Below are 24,786 nucleotides of genomic sequence, written 5' to 3'. Positions count from 1 at the left end.
ACATGTGCATGATAGAAATAGGATCGGCGCCTATTTTTCACGTGACACGCAAACGTGTTGGAAGCGTTTCCATTCAAAACAGAAAGTGAAGAGATGTTTTCATAAGCAGAGGGGTCTCCCCAGCGCAGTGTCAGACACGTATCTGATGTGCAAAGACGTAGAAAACAGCACGCAAACACCACGCAGCAGACACGCAACAGACACGCCATGTTCACGCCACGCAGCCAGTCTGAATCAGCCCTTACTGTCTGTAAGTGTAATACACTACATTAATCATAATTGAAGGCCCAGCCACGAAAACCAACGGTCATCCATTGATCAAGATTAAACAGCAATGCTATTATTGTCTGGTTAACAAAGTCTACCTTTAACCATATGTGTCCGTCATCACAGTCAACAATAATACTGACCTCAGTGTCTCCAGTTTGCAGTTTGGACTCTGTAGAGCAGAGACCAGCTGTTCTCCTGACTCCTTCAGCTCATTCTGACTCAGGTCAAGTTCTCTTAAGGACGAGTTTGCAGACTGCAGAACTGAGGCTACTATCTCACAAGACCTCTCTGTAAGTTTGCAGTCAGCAAGTCTGAAAAGAGTCAAGACAAGGAAGAGCAACAACAGCATGTAACACAACTTTCTGTAATGTAAAAAAACACCTTTAGGGCTGATTCAGACTGGCTGCATGGCGTAAGCGTCAGAGCTAGTGAGCGGAGCGGAGCGTGAGCGAGCAATGAGCGGATGCGCGGAGCGCTTTCTAATTTAGAGGCTGGAGCGGCCGATCTGTTCCGCTGCAATTTCTCTCTGATACCGCTCACACCGCGAGTCTGAGGCATGCCAAAATCCACCCAGAATTCATGTCTTCCTAATGAAACTGATGAAGACCGTTAAATTTCAAAGATATTGTCCATAGTAAGTTCGCTGATGGGGATGGAGTTCACTTAATATTTTAGAAAGGAAACTGAAAGTCATTGGGCCTACAAGCGTACTATTCCTACAAAACAACTAGATACTAACAATGTAGAGCAAGAACAAACATGTGATGACACTATTCCAGTGAGTAAAGATTCATTTGGAATTTAAGAAGGCACATTTCGTAGAAACATGAGTGTGCTACAGAGAGCAAAGAAAAACGTGAGCAATTTGAATATGCTTCATATCAAGTAAGGCTGAAGTAAAACTTGGAGGCTAAACCTGTATTATTTGGGCAATTAATCCCACTGATCCCTTTAGTTTTAGGCTTATGTGTATTGACGTTGCCATTTGGGAACAGCTTGTTCATTGTTGCACTATCGGTGTTGCATTATCTTTTGCAATAAATGTTCTATGAGTATCATTGCTCTTAGTTCTTTGGAATTTAAGTTTTCTAAGGTGACAATTCGGCTTGTAGATTATTTCTCCCTCTTTTAAATTGGAGCAAGCGAGGAGCGATTTCACTGGAAAGGGAGGATCTTTAAGTGGAGCGGGGAGCGAAATTGAGCGGAGCGGCCTGACGTGAATTTGAGCGGAGTAGTGGCCGAGTGAACAGCCACCTGAGCGAGGAGCGGGATATTCGCACCGCTCAGCTCCACTCACTAGCTCTGGTGAGCGTGTCAGCTGTGTGGCGTGTCCGTTTTTATTTTGGCTCCCATGTTAACAGGTTAGAGCTTGCACACTACCTGCGTGACATGCACATCTCAGGCGCGGCTTGAGCCGTACGAAAACGTGTGCATGCTAGAAATAGGATCGACACCTATTTTTCACACAACACGCAAGCGTGTTGGAAGCGTTTCCATTCAAAGCAGAAAGTGAGATGTTTTCATAGGCAGAGAGGCGCCCCAGCGCAGCGTCAGGCACGTTTCTGGTGTGCAGACATAGAAAACGCAACAGAGCCACCACGCAACTGACACGCAACAGACACGCCATGTTCACACTACGGAGCCAGTCTGAATCAGCCCTTACTGTCTGTAAATGTAATACACTAAATTAATTAAACAGCAATGCTGTTATTGTCTGGTTAACAAAGTCTACCTTTAACCATATGTGTCCGTCATCACAGTCAACAATAATACTGACCTCAGTGTCTCCAGTTTGCAGTTTGGACTCTGTAGAGCAGAGACCAGCTTTTCTCCCGATTCCTTCAGCTCATTCTGACTCAGGTCAAGTTCTCTTAAGGACGAGTTTGCAGACTGCAGAGCTGAGGCTACTACCTCACAGGACCTCTCTGTAAGTTTGCAGTCAGCAAGTCTGAAAAGAGTCAAGACAAGGAAGAGCAACAACAGCATGTAACACAACTTTCTGTAATGTAAAAAAACACCTTTAGGGCTGATTCAGACTGGCTGCATGGCGTAAGCCTCAGAGCTAGTGAGCGGAGCGGAGCGTGAGCGAGCAATGAGCGGATGGAATTTTGTTGGAGCGCGGAGCGCTTTCTAATTTAGAGGCTGGAGCGGCCGATCTGTTCCGCTGCAATTTCTCTCTGATACTGCTCACACCGCGAGTCTGAGGCATGCCAAAATCATGTCTTCCTAATGAAACCAAGACCGTTAAATTTCAAAGATATTGGCCATAGTAAGTTCGTTGGGGATGGATTTGCTAAATATTTTAGAAAGGAAACTGAAAGTCATTGGGCCTACAAGCGTACTATTCCTACAAAACAACTAGATACTAACAATGTAGAGCAATAACAAACATGTGATGACACTATTCCAGTGAGTAAAGATTCATTTGGAATTTAAGAAGGCACATTTCGTAGAAACATGAGTGTGCTACAGAGAGCAAAGAAAAACGTGAGCAATTTGAATATGCTTCATATCAAGTAAGGCTGAAGTAAAACTTGGAGGCTAAACCTGTATTATTTGGGCAATTAATCCCACTGATCCCTTTAGTTTTAGGCTTATGTGTATTGACGTTGCCATTTGGCAACAGCTTGTTCATTGTTGCACTATCGGTGTTGCATTATCCTTTACAATTAATGTTCTATGAGTATCATTGCTCTTAGTTCTTTGGAATTTAAGTTTTCTAAGGTGACAAATCGGTTTGTAGATTATTCGTCCCTCTTTTAAGTTGGAGCAAGCGAGGAACGATTTCACTGAAGCGTCAGGCACATTTCTGGTGTGCAGACATAGAAAACGCAATGCAGCCGCCACGCAACTGACACGCAACAGACACGCCATGTTCACGCTACGCAGCCAGTCTGAATCAACCCTTACTATATACTAAATTAATTAAACAGCAATGCTGTTATTGTCTGGTTAACACAGTCTACCTTTAACAATATGTGTCCGTCATCACAGTCAACAATAATACTGACCTCAGTGTCTCCAGTTTGCAGTTTGGACTCTGTAGAGCAGAGACCAGCTGTTCTCCTGACTCCTTCAGCTCATTCTGACTCAGGTCAAGCTCTCTTAAGGACAAGTTTGCAGACTGCAGAGCTGAGGCTACTATCTCACAGGACTTCTCTGTTAACTTACAGCCAGCAAGTCTGCAAGAGAGGCAAAAGAGTATAAAAGGTAATGTGGGATGCTTAAATCTGCAGGAAGAGTGAGAGGAAAGGAATTAATGCTGTCCAACCACAGACACAACACAGACACAACACCACTAAAGACTGATAAGTGATTTACATTTATACCATGATCTGTAGTCCCTGCAAAATCAAGTACACATAACTTGTTTTCCTGCTTTAGGACATAATTCTATAAATTACTATTAGAGATTAGAGACACACCAAACATGAGTTCTAGCAAAAAATATCAGCATCAGTGTGTGTAATGAGAAAGTGTTTATCGTGATACTCACAGAGCCTTTCTGCAGCACCTCACAGCTGGCATCAGTCTCCTCCGTCCCTCCTCTGATGTTTTGTATTTCTTCAGATTAAACTCATCCAGCACCTCGTCAGACATCAGAAGCACATGAGCCAGGGCTGAGCAGTGAGCCAGTGTGAGCTGTTTCACGGCACCTTTCTCTGCCTTCAGGAAAGCCTGGATTTCATCATGAACAGAAGAGTCATGCATTTCCACCAGGCAGTGGAACAGGTTGATGCACCTCTCGGGGGAGATATTTGGTCTCTGCATCACCTTCAGGTTCTTGATTGTTTTCTTCACACTCTCTGGGCTGCTGTGTGTGTGTGTCAGGAGGCCTAGCAAAAGTCTCTGGTTTGACTCGAGAGAAATGCCATGAAAAAAGCGAACAAACAAATCAAGATGTCCATTCTTGCTTTCCAAAGCTTTGTTCACTGCATTCTTCAGTAGCTCATCTAGAGGCACATCTCGCAAAGACTTGGACTTTCTGCTAAGAAATGGTTTCAGGACCTCCATGTTCTTACTCAAGTAGGAAGCAAACAAATTAAGTGCAGCAAGAAACTCCTGAATGCTCAGATGGACAAAGCAGTAGACCTTCTTGTGGTGAAACACACATTCCTCCCTGAAGATCTCAGTGCACATGCCAGAGTACACTGAGGCTTCCCTGACATCAATGCCACACTCTCTCAGGTCTTCCTCATAGAACATCAGATTTCCATTCTCCAGATGCTTGAAGGCCAGCTCTGCCAGTTTCAATATGACATTCTTATGTGATTCCAGAAGCCTCTGTCTATCTGTCTCACTTTCCTCTTGATACTTTTGGTTTTTCCTGGTGGTCTGGATGAGCAGGAAGTGTATGAACATTTCAGTCAGTGTTTTGGGGGCTTCCTTCCCATCACCCTGTTCCAGTATCTGCTGAAGGACTGTGGCTGAGATCCAACAGAAGACTGGCATGTGACACATGATGTGAAGGCTCCTGGTTGCCGTAATGTGCGAGATAATTCTGTTGGCTTGATTCTGGTTGCTGATCCTCTTTCTGAAGTATTCTTCCTTCTGTGGGTCATTGAACCCTCGTACTTCTGTCACCAGACTGATGCACTGAGAAGGGACTAAACTGCTTGCTGCTGGTCGGGAAGTTATCCAGATGAGAGCAGAAGGAAGCAGAGTTCCCTGAATGAGGCTCGTCATCAGCAAATCCACTGATGATGTTTGTGTCACATCAGACAACTTCTCGTCCCCTTGGAAATTCAGTGGAAGTCGACTCTCATCCAGACCATCAAAGATGAACACAATGTGGCAGTCTTTGTATTTATTGTCCTGTAGCTCCTTAAGCTCAGGGTGGAAATCAAGCAGGAGTCGGTGAAGACTGTACTGATCATCTTTGACCAAATTCAGCTCACGGAAAGGAAGCACAAACATGAAATCTACATCCTGGTTAGCTCTCTCTTCTGCCCAGTCAAGGATAAACTTCTGCACAGAGACGGTTTTTCCAATGCCAGCAATCCCCTTGGTCATGACAGTTCTGATGTGTCTCTCCTGTCCAGGTAAGGGCTTGAAGATATCATTGCAGTTGATTGCAGTGTTCTCTGTAGTTTGTGGTCTGGATGCTGACTCTACCTGCCAAACCTCGTGCTCATTATTCACCCCTTCACTCTCTCCCTCTGTGATGTAGAGCTCTGTGTAGATCTTGTTCAGGAGTGTTTGAGTCCCTGACCTTATGATGCCTTCACATATGCTCTCAAACCTCCTCTTCATGATGGCTTTATGGGTCATCAGTACTCTGTTCAGGACATGGTTGTCTGTTTGGCAATACACAAACAAACAAACAAACAAATAAAATAGTAAAGTACTTCCATAAAATAGCACGTTGCTATTTTAATAGATAACAGATTGTATAACATTTTGATTTATTTTAAATAAATGGTCTCTTTATCCAAACTCAAGCCCTGCTCTTGGACATATCTTCATGTTTAAATATTCACCTGTTAGTTTGGCCCTTTTAACTGCAACATGCTCAGTTTGCAGATGGGTGCTGTCTCCCATGACTGCATGCTCATCTAAGGGAGGCTGTGGAGAGATCTGTGCTGTGTGGATGTGTGGATAAAGAGGGTGCTGGATGTGTGGATACAGAGGGTGCTGGATGTGTGGATAATGATTATGTGGATAAAGATTATGCTGCCCCATGGCTGAGTTTGAGTACTGAGGACGCTGCCCCGTGTCTGTGTGTGGGTATGGAGGAACTTGTGCCATGTTTGCAGATGGGTTCAGATAAAGTGGCATTTCACTGTGTTGGTAAGACAAAGGTTTTGCCATGGCTGTAAGTGGGTATAGGTGAGGTTGTGTCATGATTGTAGGTGGGTATAGGTGAGGTTGTGCCATGGTTGTAGGTGGGTATAGGTGAGGCTGTGCCATGGCTGTAGATGGGTATAGGTGAGATTGTGCCATGGTTGTAGGTGGGTATAGCTGAGTTTGTGCCATGGCTGTAGGTGGGTATAGGTGAGGTTGTGCCATTGCTGTAGGTGGGTATAGGTGATGTTGTGCAATGGCTGTAGGTGGGTATAGCTGAGGTTGTACCATAGTTGTGCCAGGGTTTAAAAAATGTTGTGTTCTGGGTCTCTTTCTGCACTGGGGGCAGCAGTAGTCTCCTGATGGACCAGACTGGCTCCAGTAGCTGCTGATGCACTGCCTGCAGAAACTGTGTCCACAGCTGGTGATGACTGGGTCCCTCAGTAGCTGCTCACACACTCCACACATGGACTGATCCTGGGTCAGGATGTTTCTAAATCCACTGCAGAGACAACAACAATTGATAATTGCCCTAATTTTTCACTGGATCATTCCATTACAGGATTAGTAGAAGAGATGCACCGATGTATAATTTTAGGGCAGATAACAATAACCAATATGTATCTGTTTGGTGTGTCCAATAACAATATTATTATATATTATGTAATATTACAAAAATGTGAAAAGTGAAGAGTGCAGCTGCAGCATTTAATTGCCGTCATTTCATCTACCATGACAGACAGAACTCATGACCAATGTAACTCATAAGAGGCCTGTCCTCAATGATACAGCAGCAAAGTCAACGAAATAGCAGCATTTGTGGCCCTTGTGAGTATTCCTTCTCGTAATGAGGTTATTTTAGAAAAATAATTGTAAATTGCATTTAGCAATTTAGTCTGTGAAACTATAGGTCACAGTAGCAACAGTAACAACAAAACTAAAGGTCAACAGAACCACATTCATGCCATAGTGTCTTGTCATAAAAGTGGTGTGGCTCCTTTAAGACTCCATTTGTGTGAGTTCTGGAGCATCCTATAATCCAACTCTCCAACTTGATCTAACTATACTGTCTATATCATCTGATTTAAATATTTACAGGTATCAAGGCTATATTTAACATTTAGCATTTATTTTCTATTTGGCCTGTTATGAAATCATGCACTGAACAATTTAAGCACAGCTCAGCTTTAAGAAACTTAATATGCATGCTTAACATTTTGTGAAACTACATTGAAAAACTCTGGTTTTAATATACAGTTATCTAGGCCAGTGTTTCCCAAACTTTTTTTCTGGGGACCCACTTTTTAAAAATGACAGACCATCGCGACCCATTTCACCACCAATATTGTTTTAGGCCACAGGTTCTCCAACTTTTCTATGCCTTCCCCAACCATACATTGCTACAGCCTAGGATCTAGATAGATAGATCCTGCTTTGAACACGGTTGTGTTGCATTTTGAGCACCATCAGCGTGAAAAGTTGGAAATGACTACTGAAAAGATTGGGGAAATTCTCTGATGTTGCGCAGTCGTCATTCGTCAGCATAGTAAGCTGTTCCTGTATTTCTAAAAAAAAATGTTGTAGGCTACGTAGCGTTGCAGACAAATGGGTCCATAACACTGTGGACGTCAATTCCGATGTAAACAGCAAATAACTCAAGTCGTGATATGTTGTATTATATTATATTGTATAGTCTGCGCTGTTGTGCATTTTAAATCAGAAATAAGAATGTGAGGAGGTTGCTAACTTTAAAGATTGCATTTAAAATCGAAACTATCTACATGCAAATTGAATGGCCTTATGTCCGGTCTATGGATGTCTGCTTTAGTTGACATCATGGTCACTAGATTTTAATCGGTAAAGTTATCTGTGGTATCTGATGTTATCTGTTAATGTTCGTGCAAATAGGCGGATTCATGTCCCTTGTAGTTTGCAACTGCGAGGTACATGGCAGGCGCCCCACAGAACCAGAATGCGCCAGTTTCATGAGCTTTTATGACAAAACCGTGACTGTGGTAGTTAACAAACTACATCCTAATAGAAAACGGTTAGCTTTCCTGGTATCTAATGACAAATGGTATCGGTTAGGCCTATAACACAACATAAATTGTGCTGGCGACCCAAATAAAATCTCCTGCGACCCACCCATGGGTCACGACCCAGACTTTGGGAAACACTGATCTAGGCAATATTGTTTTTATTTTGTATTTGGCCTTATCCTGTATTACAAAAGCCCAACGTTGGAGACCTTGTAGACATTTGCTTCAATATCAAAAACGGATTACTTACCGGCTAATTGTATAAGGAAATGCTTAACACCTTTGTGTTCGGTAGATTCTGCTGTTTATTGTGATATACGGTTTGAAATTTCTTGAATGAAAAGTTTGTGAGATATTCAATATTCGAATGAATGTGGAGATGTGCGTGTGTCTGCCTCATAGGTCTAAATAGCAGCGTGTTTTCCATGATGGTGTCGCGGGCCAGATTAAAATAGCTATACAGGCCACTTCAAAAGAGAACTATTCACGTGAGAATATTCGCCTGTGAACAGTGTGAAGATACAACGCAGATCCACAGATCTCACTAGATTTCTGTTTATGCAGTCATCCTGAAATAAGCTAGCAGTGGCACAAGAAAGCATAGTTTCTTAATGGTAGTGGCAAAAAGTAAAGCGCTGCGCCAGTGCCTATAGGCTATGCTGCGGGCTGTTGTTGTAGAACTTCAAATCAGCTTGACTTACCCGTATAGGCTGGTAATGCTACATGATCCCTACAGACACTTTCTTATTTTTAATCGTCAATATGAAAATTAGACCGGATCTGGCTATTTGTGGTATGCTAGCTCTATTTACCCGCCACAGTGGCTGGTAAGTTGACCAAATTCACCCGCCAGCGCACAAAACTACCCGCATTTGACGGGGGGGCGGGTGGCTAATTTCCATCCCTGATTGTGGATAAATAGCTTCCTCTCCGACCGCAGACAGAGGGTCAGAGTGGGCCACCACACATCCACGGCCCTAAGCCTCAGTATCGGCTCTCCCCAGGCCTGTATGTTGAGTCCCTTGCTCTACTCCCTCTACACACACGACTGCTCCTCTGTCCATCACAGCAACACAATGGTGAAGTTTGCAGATGACACCACAGTGGTGGGGCTCATCTCTGTTCCTCAACACCTCAAAGACCAAATAACTCATCATAGACTACAGGAGAAATAAAACAGAAATCCCACCATTAATCATCAGCAGGGACTGTGTGGGGAGGGTGGCAGACTTCCGCTTCCTGGGTGTCTATATCGAGGAGGACCTATCCTGGAATGTGAACACCTCTGAGCTGTTGAAAAATGGCCCTTTCCATAGAGCATCACAGTCCCGCCCCTCCTCCGAGAGAGCTTAGTTTCCGGAAGTAGCTTTCCCATTCATTTTTCCCATTGACGTTTTGGAAAAATCCGTATTTAAAGAGTTTTAGAGCATGTCTTAGGATATCCAGCTACGGAGTAACTCATAAGCACACAACATATCATTTCGAGTTAAAAAACGAAGAGAAAGTCCAAAAAAAGTCAAAGGTACAAGACTGTGTACATATTTTCATTTCTGAGCGAAGGAACTACCAGTGTTGCCAACTTAGCGACTTTGTCGCCATATTTAGCGAGATTTCAGACCCCCCAAGCGACTTTTTTTGTAAAAAGCGACTAGCGACAAATATAGCTACTTTTTCTGGCGTTCTTGGAGACTTTTGGAGACTCTGATGTGATGGCATGTAACGTCCCTTTTTACTCTTCTGTGTGAGCAGTGAGTTCGTGCTGTGTGAAAGTCTCATGCCTGTTTCATTTGTGAATTACACAGAGTTCGCCCGAAGCGTTGCCCCATGATTATAAAAGTAGCCTAATGACTGGCCTGTAGTATCAGCCCATGTTATTACACGGAAGTAGATATTCTATAGATCTAACAGCTCAGACAACGTTATTGGAAGGTGCCGCAACTCTATGGCCGCAACTTCGGGTGAGATTACAACCAGAATCAACGAGACGAGAGCAATGACATGATGACAGAGAAACAAGGACACGCTGCCAGCATCGTTCAACAACCACACTGAACAAAAGAAAGTAGCCTAGGCTACAACTTCATTCACAAGCAGTTCAAAATCGAACATACAGGTTAGGAAAATATAGCATTCGTTTAGGCTATGTAGCCTCAATGTTGTCAATGCAGGACAGACTGTCGGCTGAGGGGGAAAAATCTGTTGGTCTGTCCTAGTGACATTAAGCCTAAATATATCCAAAATATAGCCAGTAAGGTTAAATTGTGTGTAGCCTATGGTGAAGTTATAATCAGACTTCAAGCAGTGCAAAGCAGATGGAGCAGTTGGGAATAGGTTGGACTGCTTTTCAGCCACTTGATGCTCATTCTGGTGTAGGCAGATAGTGTACAGAAGTGTCTCAATTAATATACAAGTATAGTAAATGAAATATATTTAAAGTTGACTATTTGAGTAGGACAAAAGCAAACAGGTGTAAAAGAGAGTTAAAGGGCCATCACCGTTTTTTTTTTTTTTTTGGAGGGGGGGGGTACACGACGTGGTGACGTAATTGATATGCAAATTAGTATGTGACGTCATCTAGCGACATTTAGCGACTTTTGGAGCTGGCGTTAGCTACTTTCCATTTTAGATAGTTGGCAACACTGGGAACTACTCATCCCATAAACCACAGGGCCTCACTGAAAAATATATAAGCAGCACGAACCAGCGCGAAATTATTCATTTCCAACCGGCGACAGCAGCGAACCCTCTCCCCTCAGGAGTAATCGTGTAAATAATAGTGTTTTGGTATTGAATGTTATATTTACCATCGTGTATTTTATATCGTGTGTGTGAAAACGGTTAACGTTAACGTTAGCAACATTGTACAGTGCTTCGTATCTGACTGCCATCCTGATGCATGGACCGGTGCATGGTCTACTCTTGGACCACCATATTCAGTTTATTAACTTGAAATATTACACAAAATGTTCATTAAATGTACGAAGAAGTATTTCTAGGTTAATGATTGATATGGCTCGTACAGTATGAAGGCTACAGTAGCCTAGCTAATGTTAACTAGCATTACCAACCTCCCTGCAAAACTCACCACACAACTTCGTAGGTTTGATAGGTCTTGTTCCTCATGCTGGCCCATACATAACCCACAAGCTGACCCTCGACACACAACAGTCAATAATGTGACCCGATTTAAAGTGGTTTTCACCCCTTTGGACACTCTTGATTTCGTCCTTGAAACTGAAATATTCACGGGCCGGGGGCATGGACGGTTTGCTAACCATTTTACTGCAGTGTCTACCAGGTGGTAGCATCCAGCTTTGCTATCAGCTAGCTAGCTAGTTCAAAGGTTTAAGTTCTTAATGGGGATATACAGGGCTTTTTATGCCTCGTCTAAGTTGATGTTTCATATAAACAACAATTCATGTTCATAGAAACAACAAGGTCACTAAAACATAATATATTTCATACCTGTGTTGCAGCATGTAGGCTAATGTTATAATGTTATATATTATAATGACATTCTAATGTCTGAAAGGCTAATGATTCGCTATCGGCTACCTGAAAAGTTAAGTGTTCAAACTAGCATTTACAGTGTTCTATTTGATGGTGTATTGGCCCTGACTAAGTTCGTGTGATATATAAACCACAATCCTTGTTGATACAAGTACCAATGTTCGTCTAGAAAGTTTTTATTCACATTAAGATTTTCGCCATCTTTGTCAATAATTTTCGCTGATTCAAGTTTCAAACTATGACTGAACGGCCTTTCCACCAATCAGAGGCATCACTGTGGGATTGTGGGATTGTTCAGGATGTGGGTAATGAAGTACTTATCCAAGACATCGCGAATAAAAGACATTTATCTCAAAACGAGGTTAGTGCCCCGTGAACTTTTGGCGTCTATATGAGCATACACAATCGCTTAGTACAGCCGTAGCTGGTTTTGAGTTTATGGCTTATACCCGAATTGTCAATGGAGAAATTGCATTGAATTCTTACTTCCGGAAACTCCTGTGGGCGGGACTGTGATGCTCTATTAGACTTGTAAATACATCGCCCGAGTTGGAAAGTGTAAATTACCCAGCTTTCTTGTGGCATTTCACGCAGGCACACCCCCTTTACCTCGGAGTACTTGAGGGTACCCCAAGGTGGATGTATGACCTTACGACAAACATGGCTGCGCCCATTGCTGAGATGACATGTATTTTTTTTGCATATGTACTGTGTTGGTCATTTTAATGTTGTTGATTCAATGCTCTTACACACTTGATTACATTGCTGCTTCAATCCGGTCACCAATTCATGCATTGCACGGTCTTGCTGTGCGTGCAATACAATGTAACAATTTGTTTTCCAGCCATTTAGCTAGAGGCTACATGTAGCACAAAACAATAACAATGACCAGCTTCCTGCTAATGCCCCTCGTGGCTCGAGAGAAACGCGCTCCTTTAGCAACTTATTCGTACATGTTGTACGGGTAGGTGTACAATGATTTATAAGTCTAATGGAAAGGACCAAAAGGCCAAGCAGAGACTGTACTTCCTGAGAACACTCAGGAAGAATAACATCACACAAGATGGCGTTGACTATGAATTGGCCGGATTTACTAGCCTAGCCTCCACTATTCATTTGTATGGAGGGCGGGACTTAGTCACTCTCTCCTGTTATATATAATACCTCCATGGATCCATATATGGACAAATCTTTTGTATCAGCAATCAATCGTGAAAGTTCAAAGACGAGTCTAGGCTGAGAACGGAATCTCATTGGTTGTCTTTCAAGGCTGTTTTCTCAAAACGAGTTTCCTCTCCCACTCTGAGCAAGGAAACTCCACTTCAGAAGCACTTACATACACCAAACTTTCTAGACTTACTGTATGCCTAACTATATTTCGAAGATTTTTACAGAGGGGTTTGTTGATATATTATTCCTAGCCTGCCTTACATCCCATTTTATGCCTAAAAACATGGCAAAAATCGATTTTTTTAGGGCTATTGACATCATATTCTGATTTACAGGATAACTAAAGTAGATATTCATAAATCCCTCTGTAACAACATCTATTATCTGAACACAATGAAACCATAATTTTGAACCTGGCTGTATCCAATGCTCAGGTTTCTTGCTTTAAAATGCATGCAAATTAGCGCATATTTAATTAGATAATGCCTAATTTGCATATGTAAACATTAAATTACAGAAAACTTGTAATACATATTTTTCTCATATTAATGTAAGTAATCAACTGGGTAAGTTCCATAGTGATATCTGCTTGTTAAAAATGTTACCCTATTCACCTGTAGTGTCTCGCCTTAACACACTCACACACACTTATCCAGAGTGTAGGTGCAATATCTCACTTTGGATCGGACTGTGGTGGTCCACTGTTGAAATGGGCAAGGGGATCCATGGATTGGTCACTCTTCATGGACACACAGCTGGGCACTGGAGACACTGGTCTGTGTGTCTGTGGTCTGGTTACGTGAGGAAACAACACACATAATAGATTGAGCCCGATACATTTTCACAATAGTTCGTAAGGTTAGGATGTTTGCAGACCATTTTTCTTTTAACACACACACACACACACACACACAAACTTATCCAGGATGAAAGTGCAATATCTCACTTTGAATAGGACTGTGGTGGTCCACTGCTGAAATGGGCAAGGGGATCCATGGACTGGTCACTCTTCATAGAAAGACAGCTGGGCACTGGAGACACTGGTCTGTGTGTCTGTGGTCTGGTTATGTGAGGAAACAACACATATTGAGCCGACACATTTTCACAATATTTTGTCAAGTTAGGATATTTGCATACCCTTTTTCTTTTAACAGACACACACACACAAACACACACACTTATCCAGGATGAAGGTGCAATATCTCACTTTGGATAGGACTGTGGTGGTCCACTGCTGAAATGGGCAAGGGGATCCATGGACCGGTCACTCTTCATAGAAAGACAGCTGGGCACTGGAGACACTGGTCTGTGTGTATGTGGTCTGGATACATAAGGAGAATAACAGCTTAAAGCATAATTCCAGCGATTTTTTAGAGCCACCAGGCAGCTACAGTGCCTCATTCTGGGGCCATCTTTAACATCATGCCCCAAGGGTATAGTACTGTAGCTGCTTGGCTGCTATAGCTGTTGGCTGCAACATCTCAAGCTAGGTAGCACTGATTTGTTTTGCTTTATTTCGTATCAACTGTACTTGGTAGCCTCGAAAAACAGAGATCAAAGTGAAAAATTGCCGGAATTTTCCTTTAAGTCAACAGAAACACACAGCATGTTATCTTTTTCTTTTAACACACACACACACACACACACACACATCCAGGATGAAGGTGCAATATCTCACTTTGAATAGGACTGTGGTGGTCCACTACTGAAATGGGCAAGGGGATCCATGGATTGGTCACTCTTCATAGAAAGACAGCTGGGCACTGGAGACACTGGTCTGTGTGTATGTGGTCTGGTTACACAAGGAGACAACACATATTGAGCCGACACATTTTCACAATATTTTGTCAAGTTAGTATATTTGCATACCCTTTTTCTTTTAACAGACACACACACACACAAACACACACACTTATCCAGGATGAAGGTGCAATATCTCACTTTGGATAGGACTGTGGTGGTCCACTGCTGAAATGGGCAAGGGGATCCATGGACAGGTCACTCTTCATAGAAAGACAGCTGGGCACTGGAGACACTGGTCTGTGTGTCTGTGGTCTGGTTATGTGAGGAAACAACACATATTGAGCCGACACATTTTCACAATATTTTGTCAAGTTAGGATATTTGCATACCCTTTTTCTTTTAACAGACACACACACACAAACACACACACTTATCCAGGATGAAGGTGCAATATCTCACTTTGGATAGGACTGTGGTGGTCCACTGCTGAAATGGGCAAGGGGATCCATGGACCGGTCACTCTTCATAGAAAGACAGCTGGGCACTGGAGACACTGGTCTGTGTGTATGTGGTCTGGATACATAAGGAGAATAACAGCTTAAAGCATAATTCCAGCGATTTTTTAGAGCCACCAGGCAGCTACAGTGCCTCATTCTGGGGGCATCTTTAACATCATGCCCCCAGAGTATAGTACTGTAGCTGCTTGGCTGCTATAGCTGTTGGCTGCAACATCTCAAGCTAGGTAGCACTGATTTGTTTTGCTTTATTTCGTATCAACTGTACTTGGTAGCCTCGAAAAACAGAGATCAAAGTGAAAAATTGCCGGAATTTTCCTTTAAGTCAACAGAAACACACAGCATGTTATCTTTTTCTTTTAACACACACACACACACATCCAGGATGAAGGTGCAATATCTCACTTTGAATAGGACTGTGGTGGTCCACTACTGAAATGGGCAAGGGGATCCATGGATTGGTCACTCTTCATAGAAAGACAGCTGGGCACTGGAGACACTGGTCTGTGTGTATGTGGTCTGGTTACACAAGGAGACAACACATATTGAGCCGACACATTTTCATAATAGTTTGTCAAGTTAGAATGTTTGCATACCCTTTTTCTTTTCACAAACACACACACACACACACACACATCCAGGATGTAGGTGCAATATCTCACTTTGAATAGGACTGTGGGGGTCCACTGCTGAAATGGGCAAGGGGATCCATGGACCGGTCACTCTTCATAGAAACACAGCTGGGCACTGGAGACACTGGTCTGTGTGTATGTGGTCTGGATACATAAGGAGACAGAATAACAGCTTAAAGGATAATTTTAGCGATTTTTCAGAGCCGCCAGGCAGCTACAGTGCCTCATTCTGGGGGCATTTTTAACATCATGCCCCCAGAGTATAGTACTGTAGCTGCTTTGCTGCTATAGCTGTTGGCTGCAACATCTCGAGCTAGGTAGCACTGATTTTTTTTGCTTTATTTCGTATCAACTGTACTTGGTAGCCTCGAAAAACGGAGATCAAAGTGAAATTGCCGGAGTTTTCCTTTAAGTCAACAGACACACACACAGCATGTTATCCTTTTCTTTTAACACACACACACACACACACACACACACACACACACACACACACACACACACACGGGCTGTGTATTGGCAAGAATCTGGTGATACTTTACATTTCATGATAGATGGGTTACGATTCAATATATTGCAATATATTTCAATACTGTGCGAAATAGGGATGGGCATAATGAATCGACGATCGATAGTTGATCATTAAGAATTTCGTCGATCACATTAATTTGTCATTGATAACTAATGCAGTTTGCGTTACATAGCGTGTCTTGAAGTAATGAAATGAATTTCACTGTATGGCAGCAATTAAACATTATGCCACCCGGGGACAATATTTGACCTTATAGGCTATTCAGTTACCTACGAGTTTCCGTCTTGATTTATGAAGAGTTCACGGTGAAGTGTGGCGTGGGACCATTTTATTATTTAAAAAACGATAACGTTAGTCCACTGCAAACACTGCGATGTAGGCTAATAATTGCCTACCAGTAGGGCTATCAGTGCACGAGCAATAGAAGACATTATTTCAATTTAACTCAATGAAATAAGAGCTCTTCTTAATATTTTACATTGTTGGTTGGTTTAATACCTTGTTGTCATTGAAAAGTCGATGCCTACACCATGGGTCTCCAACACGTTGCTCTCTAGCTCAGTCGCTTGCCGTCCCCTTCTGAGCTTGCCAGAGGCTGAAGCAGTAGACCTAGGCTACTAGTACTACATTTAAACACAATTGTTGCCGCACTGGAGGCATTCCAGCCTACGAATTTACTAAAGTAAATCATGCAGTTCAAACTTAATTTAGGCTACTTGGCTATGCAATAAGGTTTCCATTACAGCACAGCGCACGTTTTGAATGAATGAAAGTGGCTGCCTTGTCTCGCAATAAACAGTGGGTGAAAATCACGACTCTTTCAACTACATGAAATGTAATTAGTGATGCACCGATGTGAAAATTGTGGCCGATACGATAACCGATATTAATATTGCGGTTATGGCCGATACCGATATTTACCGATGCAGTGTTCATTTTGACAGCAAATTCTGATTTAGTCTTAGTCTTTTGAATAACACACCATTTAGTTTTAGTCATATTTTAGTCAACTGAAATCTTTTAGTCTTAGTCTAGTTTTTGTCGACTAAATGTCAAAAGAGTTTTAGTCTTAGTCTAGTCTTAGGGGATCAATAAAGTATCTATCTATCTATCTATCTATCTATCTATCTATCTAGATTTAGACACAGATTGAACAGTTACAGATACAAAACATGTATTTTATTTAGAATTTCAAAACCATTAACTGTGGCTTTGCTCCCTGAAAAAGAAGTGCATTCTCCCTGAATGATATGCAATGCATATAACATTTTCAAGATGTCATTATTGAAATGGATAAACCACTCAAAAAACATTAAGAAAAATAAAGTGCAATTCTAACTATTGGTTGTAATGCCATTGCACAAGGTATCTAAATACAGAAAATTCACTACTGTTAACATTACATACGTTCACATACCTCAAGAGAAGTTAAATAACTGCTAGGCTCGAATGCCTTACAAAATCAACAAGATTTGAACAGATTAGTGCAATTCTCAAACATAGAATAAAAGATTGGCTGTAATGCCATTGCACACACTACCAAAAAAATACTCCTCAATGTTCAAGTAAATGAAAAAACCCTGCTCTCTTGGCATTGGAAGTACAGGTAAAGATCACATTAAACTAAAAAGCAGACTGCTTTTCTTCATCAATTACTCTGATTTTGCACACAATGCACAAAGATTTGAAAAGAAAAAAAACAAAACATATTTAAATGAAATGCTAAGCTCAGTGTTTCCCCTAGAAAATTTTCCAGCAGCGGTGCTGTTGATCGTAGGAAGCCCCCCCCCCCCCCCCCCCAAAAAAAAGAGAACATTTTGAAAAAATGATTCCTGAAATGGTGACTTCTGGTGGATTTTGTGAAAGAAATGGACAGATTGAGTTACAAATTATGACATAACCATCAACACAAGCATTTACAAAGCATGATTATTGCAGTACTTGAACAGGATTATTCATGTTTTTCTTTCACCTTTTTCATTTACATTATTAGTAATTAGCCACTGTACAACGGTACACTGTAGGCCACTGTACAAACTATTACTATTTAGAATATACAGTGCTGTGCATAAGTTAAGACATTTATTTATATAATAACATTTGTTTATTTACGATACATGATACATTAAAAAATAATTGATGTCCTATTTTTTTTTTAATTAAGGCATTAAGACAAAAGGCAAAGTATTTTTTATTCCTCCCTTTAGTCAATTTCAGCATGGGTGTCTTAACTTTTGCACAGCACTGTATAAACTATATAGACTTCTCTTTCATGTCAGGTGCTGTGCAAGTCGAATTGAGTGCTTGTCACTTTAATGCCGTGACGGCTTGCTTGATTCTCAAGGTTTTAAGCTAACTTAGTAGCGTTGTTGTGCATGGTGCATATGTGGATTAAATGAATTATGTTTCCCATGTCATTTGGTAAAATAAATGCTCAAAAACTCGAAGAAAATCTATCTTGGATTATAGCAGATAAGTGTCTTGTATCATATCTATCATTTTGGTGAGCTCTACAGGAATTACAAACTCTCTCAGATGTAAATGGTTGCGTATCCTATTACTCAAATTCAATTAAACCCACCAGTAGGCTAGCTAGACCTTAGTTTCACAGCCTAGGTATTAGCAACACGTCTTGAAATCATTGCCTGTATCACAAACAAAAACGAAACAATGCGTGGAATTTATCTGGGAATAGGCTACTGAAGGTAGGGGCAGCTATCTCGCTGGCGTGTTTAATTTGGTTCCTTGGTTAACATAATGTAGGCTACGTTTTCTTGCACAAAAAATGCGTCTGCTAATAAACTTAAACATAAACACAAACAAGCGTGATCTCCTGTGGAATCCTGACTGCGCCTTCAACGTTAGCCTACTATTATTTGTTGACATGAAACCTGAACGAACGGCAGCTGTTCCTGAAGTTCACTTGCGTCTTTTTTTTTTTTTTTTTTAATTAGGCAACTTTTTTTTGCAATGGCGCTTGATTTCCAGCAGCGGCGCTGCGCCGCTGATGAATACATTGTAGGGGAAACACTGTAAGCTGTAATGCCATTATTGCATGGAACAAAAACATCTCTGCTCTCATATTAAACAAAAAACAAAACAAATACCAGACCAGTAACTCTCTAAGCTGTGCACATACTGCTACAGGAATGCTGTAAATAGCAGTGAATACAACGGTTCTATTTGTTTCTGTTCATTTTAAGGAAAGCACTTCGCTCCAATCTGACCCTTCCTCTGTTGCGCCGTCCTCTTGTGAGATTACCTGTGATGCTGAATACCCTTTCTGCAAAAGCTTGAGAAGCTGGCATAGCCAACAAGTCTAATGCAAAAGGTTTCAAACTGTGATAAAAACGGTCACTCTTTTCTAGCCAGAAGTCTGTTCCTGTGTCCTCAGTGATGGGATGTGAAAGTTCTTCCTTGTACTTAATGATCTGCTGCCTGATGCTGGTTGTGGACGTTTTCTGTTTAGGCCTTGTGGTACGGCATTTTGAAAGAAACCTAAACACCGGCTGCTTTGAGGATGGCGCTGCTTCTGGTTCCTCAACAACTTCATCATCTTCAGACTCCTGAAGTCCTGGGTCCTCCTGTCTTGTGTGTGGGGAAGTGCATTTGACCACATAGTCTTCTGCCTGTTTCAGCAGTTCCTGGATATTTCCATCAGCTACATCAATATTAACAAGTATTTCACAGACAGTCGGGTTGACAAAGCAGGCAGCTACTGCAAGTGGTGAGAACTTCTCATCGTTTGAATCCAAAAGGCAAGCAAAACGTAGGTTCAGATTTGATCTCATTTTCTCTGCAAGAGTGGCGAGGTCTCTGTACCGAGTGTTCTCTGCAAAATCAGCTAGGTGGCTCAGCAGATCAAAGAGGGCAGGAACCACTAGGGACATAGATGTAGTGTCATTCTGTAGGGTTTTAGTGTGTTCCGCAAAAGGCAGCAGTAGGTCATGCAATGATGAAAGCTTTTGCCACTCACTAGTAAGCAAACTGTCCCATCCCATGTCATTTGAGATTTGACAGACTGCATCTTTGACTGTGAGGAGTCGTGTGACCATGTTGAATGTGCTTGACCAGCGTGTGGGGCAGTCATTTACAACAATAACACCACACTGGTCCAGTAACCTCTGTGTTGCTACTGAGGACTTGCGAAAGAGCCTCAGCACAGACCTTGCTTTATCGACGACTCTTTTGACCGTTGTTTCTTTCTGCGTCATGTGGACCACAAGTTGTATGGTATGCACCACGCACGGTGTCCGGGCCATTTCCATGTCGACATGATGGTACCTAACAAGAAAAGACAACCAAATAAGTCCAAACCTAATAAAGTGACTGGTGTGTGTGTATATGTAGTGTGTGGCAGGGGGGAAATCATTCATGTGATAATTGATCATCATGTAAAAAAATTAAGTAAACATGGCTCACCGCTGGTCATCAATTTCAGAGACACTTTCCATCGAGGACCCAGGGGAGTCATCTTCAGAGCTGGTATCTTCTGCTGTGGTGTTTTTAAAGGCTGCCATCATGTTACTCCGATTGTCCATTGTATTACAGTCAGGATCTTCTCCTTTGGTATGGCCCACTCTTGCATACATTTGTCCACACATGCCTTAATAGACTGTGCAGTGTGTGGGTGAGCTACTTGTTCAAGGGCCAACAATATGTGCACAGGTTTACTTTGTTCAACACAATGGTAGCATGCGCTTATAGCAAGGAATGAGGCAGTCAGTCCTTTTTTTGTCCACATGTCAAGGCCTATGCTGACCCTCCTGGCAGTAGCCAGTCTTTTTTTGAATTTGTCTCTTTCGTGTTCATATTCAGTTTCAACTAAATTGCTCATTTTTGTTTTCTTTGGAATTGTTAGTTTCTTTTCAATTGTCTCCATCATTTGTATAAACTCCTCGTCCTCGCATGTTGTCAGCGGTAATCCTGTTCGTCCAATCCACTTCGCGATGGCCTGCTCCTTGACTAAATGCTCCTTTGAATCCATTTTGTACTTAGAAGCAGTAAGAAAGGCGGTAGTGATGGTCTGCTGGGTTGCACTAGCACTAGCTTTATCTCCACCATGGTCATTTTTATCATCAGACGTCTTCTGTATCTGTGTGAGAGAAAAAAACTCAACTTGATTTCCCCTTTATTCATTGTTGCCCAATCTCCTCAGATCTCGCCCTCTCTCTCTGGAAGCAGGCTTCGCAACAATGGAATCAACTAAACAAGCTAACTGTCCATGCTATTGCTTTCGTAGGGCCAAAGAAAGTTGTACAACAAGTCGGCTTCTTTTTAAACGAACCGCGAGTTTCCTTTGCGAGCTAAGGCATGGCTATTGCCAACGGCCTTCGAGGAGTCCTGTCTCTTAACGTTACATACACCAGAACATATAGCCTAGTAGCCTACACATTTGATTCAATTTGAGAACATTGAATAGTTATACTCATATCAATTCAACGAGACAATCGTCTAATACAGTTCAGAGGTGGTTTCCTTTAGCGTCTATTTTATTCCAAGTTTAGCGCAAACATGGTGGTTAATCAGATAAAAAATAACCTTGTATGCTTAGCGTGTATGCTTACCTTCGCATGTATCTCTGGATGAGTCGTCTGCAAATGCCGTTTCAAGTTGGTGGTGTTTTTTCCGGATATTTTGGCTCCACACGGTTTGCAGGCTGTCTTGTTGTCCTTAGTGTCATATGTGAAGTGTGCCCAGATATCAACTCTTCTTTTTCGCCCTAGCTGTAACATGTCTATTATTCATTTGATTTTTGAAAGGCTCTGCTACGAAAATGCTGCTTCTATGCTTCTACCATACGCGCTCTCTTTTTCTTCTTTGCACAGCTTTATGGCGCATTACCGCCACCTGGATTTCTTTCTATGGCGGTTGGCAACTAACTTTTGATTGGATTTCTTCCCAACTTGTCCCACAAAAAAAGTAATTCTGATAGGATCACCATTCGTCCCTCCCTAATAGTTTAGTCTCGTTTTTATTCGTTGACTAAAGTGTCAGTTATTTTCGTAATAGTCTTAGTCATCATATCTCACTTTTTATTTAGTTTTTATTTAGTTTGCGTCCGTGAAAAAGGTTCGTTGACGAGTATTTTTCGTCATAGTCTTCGTCAACGAAATTAACACTGTACCGATGTCGATATCCTCCAAAAATCTGTCTAAATTGTACCAAAAAACTCAGCAAAATCAGCTTAATGAGAGTAAAATGTGACCAAACCAAGTTTAAATAGTGATTTTGAATCTTGAAAATGTCAGATATGGACTCAGCATCTCCAGTAACTCCTACAAACATACTAACATTGTCCATTTTGGCCAAGCAGCTCTTATAATATGATCAATATAGGCTATTATGCTAATTTATGCTAATTAGCTCAATTACACAAATTGCCCAACATATGCAAATTAGCATCCGGCAGTTTCTGCATGCTGGGAACCCATACTATATATTTCCATCATAAAACTTTGGTGTACTCAACATTTCCGGGTCCACAATTGGGCTCTATGGGCTGTCCACCGGACTATTTAGTAAAGTCTGCAATGAAAGCAACGTAGGCTACCGCCAAGTAAAGCGGGAGATGTGTTTAAGCGGCCGCGTAAGCTGCAAAGCACTGCTAGACACTAGAAAGGGTGTGTCGGTTCTGCCTTTTCACACCGCGACACAGGTTTGTGGATATGAGTGTTGCGATTTCAGTTTTGAATCACATATCGTTACAGCCCTATTACATTCCTATAACGACCATATAACTACATTCTGCCTGATACACAGTTATATTTAGCCTACCGCGAGAGATGTAGTGCTAGGCGTGACATTACATGCAAGCGTGACATGACATGCAAGCCAGCCATCAACTTGACTGCAAGCAACTCAAGCAGCGCAATACAACGCAACGTTTTGAAAGAACTTTTGTCAGATGCCCAGTGTCTTCTTTCTGTCAGTCTTGTTGCTCTGCTATTTTAAATAAGAAATATGATGCAATAGAAGGGCATATTTAACGGATTCAGTGTAGACAGATAACACGCTTGGATCTCTACACACATTTCAGTGCTCATCAGTCCCAACATTGAGCAATATAATCAAACTGTCCAAAAGTAAATTAAATCCCAAACCAAACGGAAAATCTTCTGCTTTAGCGGTAAACGCATGTCTCACAATAAAACGCACGTAGAAATAAAGGCTGCTCAATATAGCCTACGTCTGCTCCAAATAAAGCCCTGTGCTTTGCACAGCCTAAGTAAATAAAAGACCCCGGCCATAATTTGAGGATTTATGGTAGTTGTGTTTTTATGAGGCTTTGTTATAGCCAAATTAATTGTTATAGGCTATCTCTCACCCTCTTTCTCGACTCCGTGCCTTGGATAGTTTTGAGTTACATGTTGACAAAACCTTTCAGATATAAGCATTATGTTTTTGGTTAAGGTATTGTTCATGATTCTTTTTTATAATTTATTATTTTGGAACAAACGAAGGTCTCTGTTTAATCTGAACACCTGTATTTGACACCTGAAACACGCAGTATTTTTGTATTTTCATTGCATTTTTAAATGTATAAAAAGTTAAATAAATAATGAATTTTAATATAGGCCTACAAATATTAATGATTAATCCATAGTCAATCGTTAATTCTCCCGACGATCGACTAAGTAAATTTAATCGAATGCCCATCCCTAGTGCGAAAGGCGATATATTGTGATTTTCTAAGTCTAACTTTAGAAAGACACTATCTAATCATACACATTAAAATGTAAGTAAAAAAGTTTGCTTTAGACAAGCAATTGAGTACACTGTACAGTACAATTTGGCCTATGTCTATAACAAAATAAGGTGCTTGTAAACTATTAATAAAAAAAAATTATATTATGGTTTTGAAAATCGATACAGCATTGCCAAATAAAATATTGCAATATTCAATTGTATCGATATTTTCTTATACCCCTAACACACACACACACACACACACACACACACACACACACACACACACACACACACACATTTACCCAGGATGAAGTTGCAATATCTCAGGCTAACGGTTAGGATGTTTACATAACCTTTTAACACACACACACAAACACTTATCCAGGATGAAGGTGCACCAACTCACTTTGGATCAGACCATATAGCATAGGCATAGGGCTACATACAGCTATTGTTTGTGATGCTCAGGTTGTATTTTTGTTGTTATATTAACCCTTAGAACCCGATTGACGCAAAGTGCGTCAAAAAACACACCCTTTCTTCTCTGTTAAATTGCTCCGGATCTGTTCGCGATCTCATCACAGCGAGATGAAACCTTTATTGCATGACAGAGCAGAAGTGGGGCTTTCCAAAGAGACCACACACTTGTCTGTACAATTATGTATGAAAATTAAAAAAAATCATGAAATTAAATCAAATTGCATCATATTTACAGTCTATACTTCTCTGCGTTTACCTGCGCCCCCATTACTCTCGTTTGAATTACTCGCGAACCCGTGATCGCATAGATATGGCAAGCAGATGAAAGAGGAGACACAGGGCTATCCATTGGCATCATGTATATCAATCCTTCTGGCTCATAAAAACAGACGAAGTGACTGCAAAATAATAACGTCATG

The 24,786-nt window shown here is 41.5% G+C and overlaps 1 protein-coding gene across 5 annotated transcripts in view; it reads right to left on the bottom strand.

Annotated features, from left to right (window-relative positions):
• LOC143127647 (NACHT, LRR and PYD domains-containing protein 12-like) overlaps positions 1-24,786 on the bottom strand; it is a 303,167-nt gene that overhangs the window by 107,538 nt on the left and 170,843 nt on the right. For 4 of the 5 annotated variants that reach the window (XM_076289282.1, XM_076289264.1, XM_076289274.1 and 1 more), the window contains exons 1-8: positions 13,981-14,088; positions 13,720-13,833; positions 13,451-13,564; positions 5,751-6,556; positions 3,767-5,567; positions 3,282-3,452; positions 2,048-2,218; positions 411-581 (exon numbers count right to left, since the gene is read on the bottom strand). The exons of the other annotated variant lie outside the window; for it this stretch is intronic. In XM_076289282.1, coding sequence (XP_076145397.1) covers positions 411-581; positions 2,048-2,218; positions 3,282-3,452; positions 3,767-5,567; positions 5,751-6,556; positions 13,451-13,564; positions 13,720-13,833; positions 13,981-14,048 — 3,416 coding nt within the window. In that variant the 5' untranslated portion in view covers positions 14,049-14,088. Of the gene's footprint in view, positions 1-410; positions 582-2,047; positions 2,219-3,281; positions 3,453-3,766; positions 5,568-5,750; positions 6,557-13,450; positions 13,565-13,719; positions 13,834-13,980; positions 14,089-24,786 lie in introns of those variants that run through there. 5 annotated transcript variants of the gene reach the window in all.

This window comes from Alosa pseudoharengus, unplaced genomic scaffold (genome assembly GCF_046254945.1).
Source record: "Alosa pseudoharengus isolate Yale_2024_CS ecotype anadromous, Long Island Sound unplaced genomic scaffold, YU_APseudo_1.1 YU_APseudo_1.1_scf_1, whole genome shotgun sequence".
Classification (NCBI taxonomy): Eukaryota; Metazoa; Chordata; class Actinopteri; order Clupeiformes; family Clupeidae; genus Alosa; species Alosa pseudoharengus.
The sequence above is the reverse complement of the archived record's forward strand: the minus strand, read 5'-3'. Positions and strand labels throughout refer to the sequence as shown.